General features: G+C 27.3%; 1 protein-coding gene across 1 annotated transcript; it reads left to right on the plus strand.

The window, feature by feature from the left end:
- Window positions 1–4,290: 4,290 nt before the first annotated feature.
- LOC107013804 (linamarin synthase 1-like) lies at window positions 4,291–6,401 on the plus strand. The gene is given in 3 exon segments (XM_027915323.1): window positions 4,291–4,699; window positions 4,701–4,867; window positions 5,358–6,401. Coding segments are annotated over 3 exon segments (1,416 nt in total). The 5' UTR covers window positions 4,291–4,382; the 3' UTR covers window positions 6,290–6,401.
- The last annotated feature ends 238 nt before the right edge of the window (window positions 6,402–6,639 follow it).

The raw sequence follows: 6,639 nt of genomic DNA on the forward strand, positions 1-6,639 counted from the left end.
TCCTTTTACTAGAAACTTTTAAAAACAGAATTGTGTTTTGTTACATTTTTTCACAAATGAAACAACAAACATTTTATTTGAAATTCTAAACATGAATGTTTAATTTGAAATTGTCGTAGACAAAATTAATTTTCAAATAAAGTAAAAATTATTTTTAATAAAAGACGGGTGATATATCATATTTCTCCGCTCGAAGCACTGATAAATTCACTAGTTATGTAATAATGATAGAATTCTGCGAGTCAATTAAATTTGTATGTCTTTTAAATTTTCAAGTTGTTAATCATTATAACTTATTGTATTTTTTTCGTTATTTTAAATAATTATGTTATTCGCATTGATGGAATTCTGAGAATCATTTAAATATTTCTATGTCTTTTGATTTTTTAAGTTGCTAATATTATGATTATAGTACTTTTAATGTCATTTCAAACAATATATGCTTTTTTTCATGTTTCAATTTATGTGACATTTATAAAATTTCTAGAATCAACTTCTATCTGTCTTATAAATATTTTAAATTGTTATAATTGTAATTTATAATATTTTTTAATGTAATTTTTTAATATATAACAAATTAAAACAATAACATAAATAAATTAAAATGCAAAAAATATAAATTTCTCAAAAATATCCTCCACTAGAAACAATCATTTATTCTTCTATATTGTCGTAATCATGAACTTTCTATATTATTCTCCACCACAATTAACAACAAATAAGACAACACTTTTTTTCCTAGGATTGATTAACCTAAGTTGAATTACTCCATTTGTATGTTAAGACGATTGACATATTACTTTATAATATATACCTTCTATCTTCGTCATATATCTTTTTTGTTATATTATATACTAATGCTAGTGGCAAGAAAATGATTATTTTGTCTTTCCAATAGAAAAACGTAAAACAAGTTGCGTATGACACCGCAGAAAAATCAAAGCATTAGTCAAAATATTATTCAGCGTATAAAAGATGTACGTCATTGATTTTAAGATATATCGTGATCATTAGAGATGAACTCAAAATTTAAATCTAGATATCATGAATGGATCATTTAATTTATATCAACATCACCATAACATTTCTATGCTTTTATGAGTAAACTATTCATCAATATCCTAATTTCTATTAATTTATCAAATAGATATAGATATAAATTTTTTATTTTATTTTGAAATTTATCGATGCACATATACTCCACCCACCTAGAGAAGTAGGTCCGCCTCTTGTTATCATCCGTTTGTGCTCATTCATGTCATTTTTTTTTGGGGTCAAGGTTGATAATGGTATTAAACAAGACCCCAAAACGTATTTCTCCGTCTATTTGTTATTAATTTAATATATTTCAATTAATAAATTAAAAAAATAATTATAGTATATTATTTTTATTAATTATAAGTCATTTAAATATTGATGATGGATGAATAATATTTGAAAATAAGGACAAAATTGATACTAAATGATATATTGTCATTTGATGTTCTAACTTTAATTTAGAGAGCTAAAATTGAATAACTATTTTTAGTATATTAAAGAAATAAAAATGTATAAAGCATATTAATGAAAAAGGATCAGAATAAGAGTGGACATAGAGCATAACCTCCATACAAAAATGAAGAGTGTACAGTACTAATTATATCACTTTTATAAGTCTTTTGAACAGGGTTAGGAAAAAAAAAATCCCCTTCACTTGTACAAAAGGATGTTATACAAGTAGTCAAACACTATTTCCACTGTCCAGTTGAATAGAGAGTTTGATTTTAAAAGCAAAATTGAGAGGTGAAAACGATTTTCACCCTTATTGAATTTATTATTTCCGATAGAGAACAAGATAAACTTCATCAAATATGATGTATCACCTTGGATCTATTTCCACAGTTGGCAAGGTAATCAACAATTTGATTACCTTCTATGTAAGTATATACAATCAAGGTGGGAAACTAAAATTGTCAACAAAGATTGGTTAAAATAGTTGGGAATTGATAATGAAATGTGTATAGGGTGTGTTTATGTTTGATTGGTTAATTATTATTTTTTTTAAAAAACCAAAGAAAATTTGTTGTAGTTCACTGATCACCTAAATAATATAGGGAAAAAGTATATTTGAACTTTGACTGAAATTGATGTAATAATACTAAACTTTGGGAAGGACTTTTTATCTCTAGCACTATTTTATATTGTATTTTAAAAATATATATATGCACGCGTGGATATCATAATTATTACATCATTATAAATAGTAATTTATCCACGTGACACAAATATACCTTTAAAATGCACTATTAAATAGCGCAGAAGCAATAGATCCTACTCAAAATTTGAAATTGTTACATCAATTTCGATTAAAATTCAAATATATTTCTAACCCTTTTCCCAATTAATATATATATAGTCTCACAAAAATTGAAGATATTTGTTGGAATAGTCATACAAATTGTTGTCAAAAGAGGCAAAATATAAAATAAACAAAGATATTAACAGTCTCAAGGCTAGCTGGAAATGTTTCGAATATTTTTTGGAATAGTCATATAAATGGTTGGCATAAGAAGCAAAACAAAAGATGAACAAAGATTATACAAGTCTAAGAGCATGATGAAATGAAACAGTGTCAACGTTAGAGTTGGGGATATTCACGATTCAGTTTGGGTTGCTATTGATCAAAGTTAAAACAATATAAATTTAATTGATTTTTAAACTATTAAAATTAAATTAAATCAAATATAATATAGATTTATCAATTTTAATTCAATTATTAATTATACGCAAAAATAAAATAAATAATCCATTTAATTTTTCTTTAAAAAAAGACAATAAATGATTATTCAGAAAGAAAAATAATAAAAACAACTAGCCTTATAAAATTTCTAATCACTGAATTTACTATAAAATGAAACATCAAAATTCACCACTATTGGCCTAAACAAGGTAGAGACAGTGCTATTTCTAATCCAACCAAAAAAATTCATAAGCACCTATATATATGAAATCTACAAAGATAAATGTGCACCTCTTGATTTTTTTTTTCATAAATAAATAAATAAATTGATGAAAATATAAAGATATTTAAATTATTGAATCATAAAGAATAACATATTTTGTATATACAATTATAAAAAATAAAATATATGTGTAATTTGTGAGTTAGATTATTTGTTTCAATTTTTTTTTAAAAAAAATCAAAATCAAATAAAATATGAATAATTTTAGAAACCTGTCTTCAGGTTTGATTCTATGACACTAACTTTTTTGTGATTTATAATATTACGCTTATCAGCCTTATTTTAATTTTCTCATAGCTATTCTTTGAACCTTACTGATATAGATAAAATAAATGAGTTGTATCTCCAGTGAGCAATGAAATTGACGAGGAAAGGATTGCATTCAAATGCCTCTATTAAGAATATTTAAGTAAGATATTTTGAAATAATTAATTAATTAGAAGAAAGGGCCCATTTACCATATGATATAACGAAATCATGATATGAAATTATGAGATAAGTTAAAGTTTTGTTTAGATATATAATTTAAATTTTTTGTGTTGTATGTTTTCTGTTAAACATAACAATTCCATAAGTTGTAAATCTATTAAAATTTTCTCAATTCTTTATGCAATCTTACCAAGCACAAATTTATAAAATCGCACAATACATTATTACAAAGTTATTCATAAAAATAAAATATTTATTAATCAAGTTTTAATTCAATTAAAAATAAATAAACATATATTGTGGTGTACTAGTTTTTAATAAACATACAATCTTCTCACGTTGAACATGCATTTCTCATTCATATGACTGAGAACACAAACTAACATTATTACTTTGAGTCATTTGTTAGTAAAAATATTGATAAAAATAATGAATTTGATGAATATAAACGATGAAGTAGAAATTGATTTGAATTAATAATAAATTCTATGGTAGTGATAATATTCATTATTTATATTTAGTACTAAATAGGTTTAAAGAATAGTTACAGAAAAAAAAATCAAAACAACGAAGGAAAGTATATTATTGTAAACCACGAAAGAGGTCCGATAGAACTAAACCCGAAAGGAGGTGTCTAAATTTATTTCAGTAAAATATTATTCTATCCGTTTCAAAAAGAATGACTTCATTTCCTTTTTAGTTTATTTAAAAAAGAATGACATATCTCCATTTTTTGTAACATTACGTGCACATTTAAAATCACAAGACTAAAATATTTTATACATTAATATAAATTTTAATTTATAATCACAAAATTCTAAAATAAACTCTGCCTATGTCAAACTACATCACTCTTTTGAAAGGAAAAGAGTGTTGATTTTTATCCTAAACACCCCCTAGTTGGAGTATAAAAATGGATAATTTGAGTCCACAAGTGAAAAGAAACAAAACATGGAGAAGAAGGGTCATGCAGTGTGTGTACCATTTCCTGCACAAGGTCATGTGATACCATTCATGAAATTAGCCAAAATATTGCACTCAAGAGGTTTCTATGTTACATTTGTCAACACTGAATATAACCATAGACGTCTAATCCGATCCCAAGGTCCTGACTTTGTGAAGGGCTTCCAGGATTTCCAATTTGAAACTATCCCGGAAGGGTTGCCACCTTCAGATCGCGATGCAACTCAAGATCCTGCTTCCTTATGTGACTCCATAAGAAAAAACTGCTTCACTCCTTTTCGGGAATTATTATCGAAGCTTGTTTCATCCACCAATTTCTTGTGTAATATCAGATGGTGTGATGAGCTTTGCTAATAAGGCTGCTCATGACTTTGGCATCCTTGATGTCCAATTTCGGACAGCCTCAGCTTGTGGTTATATGGGATACCTTCAATTGGATGAACTAACAAAAAGAGGCATTATCCCATTTAAAGGTTCATAATTCCTCATTTCAATTTATTTGTCTTAATATATGCCTCCATTTTTTTTTACAGCTAATTAATTACAATATACCTGCAAAAATTAGTTTTCATTTTTCATTCACACATTTTTTTAAAAAAAAATTTCTCTAATTTTTTACAGTAAAGAATGAAAGAGAAGATTAAAAAAGAATAAGAAATTTATATAATAATAATAAATATAATTATGTATGAAAAAAGATCAAATAAAGAATCACAAATAAAAATATAATTTATTATTAATATTGTCATTTTTATAATATCATGGATATGCGTGAGTCATTATGTGACCCAATTTCAAGGTATATATGGATTGAGGGGTGTATCAACCTTTATACTTTGTGAAACTCTGTATAGATTCAAAACTAGCAAAAAAATTGAAACAATAAAGACCAGGGTCTAGAGATTATTATTAGATTTGAACTCAATATTTTCACACATATATGAAAATCTATTTGTGAAACAGATTACAGTTTTATGGAGGATGGTACACTGGATAGAGTTGTTGATGGAATTCCAGGAATGAGAAACATTAGGTTCAAAGACTTGCCAAGCTTTATCATGACTACTGATCCACATGATATTTTGTTAAACTACTTAAGGGATGAAGCACAAAATTGCTTGAAATCTTCTGCGATGATCATCAACACATTCACTGAATTGGAACGCCAAGTCCTGGAAGCGATTGAAGCGAGATACCCAAATATTTATGTTACAGGTCCACTTTCCTTGATGGAAAAAGCCATCCCAGAAAATGAATTGAGCTCATTTAGGCCAAGTTTATGGAAAGAAGAATTCCAATGTCTTGAGTGGCTGAATAAACAGGAACCAAGTTCGGTAGTATTTGTGAATTATGGATGTGTCACATTGATGTCAGACAATCACCTAAAAGAATTTGCGTGGGGACTTGCAAATAGCAAACACCCATTCTTGTGGATCGTTAGGCCTGACATAGTGATGGGTAATTCAGCTGTATTGCCTGATGTGTTTCTTCAAGAGATTAAAGACAGAGGATTATTAGCAAGCTGGTGCCCACAAGATCAAATTCTTTCACACCCGTCTATTGGCGTATTTTTAACACATTGTGGATGGAACTCTACGATGGAAAGCATAAGTTCAGGAGTTCCTATAATTTGCTGGCCATTCTTTGCTGAGCAGCAAACAAACTGTAGATATGCTTGTGTAGAGTGGGGAATAGGTGTTGAGGTCAATAAAGATGTCAAGCGTCAAGAAATCGAAGCAATTATTAAGGATATGTTAGAAGGTGAAAAAGGTAAGGAGTTGAAAGACAAGGCGTTGGAGTGGAAGAAGAAAGCAGCAGAAGCAACTGATATTGGAGGGCCTTCATGGAAACACTTTGATACATTCTTGGAAAGACTTCTCCTTAATAGGGAATAGTATTTGTTGGATAGACTATTAACCATTAGGTTAAGCAATAGTATTTTATTTAATCATGTGTGAAAGACTTTGTATTTTATTTCATTTATCATAATAAAGTTTTGTTTGAATACCAGCTTTCTAATTTTTCGTTCAACTAAATACGAGTAAAAAAACTCATATTCATTGCCAATTAATAACACTGATTAAAAAATGTTGAAACTCGATAGACTTCGTTGGGTTGTCATTAGTTTTCTTAAGAAAGAAAATCGACGCATTTTCATAGATTATTTTTCACACTAAAATATAGAGAAATTCTCAAAAAGAAATTGTTATTTTTAAAAAAAAAAAAAAAAGTTCAATGATCATCC

This window comes from Solanum pennellii, chromosome 3 (assembly GCF_001406875.1).
Source record: "Solanum pennellii chromosome 3, SPENNV200".
NCBI lineage: Eukaryota > Viridiplantae > Streptophyta > Magnoliopsida > Solanales > Solanaceae > Solanum > Solanum pennellii.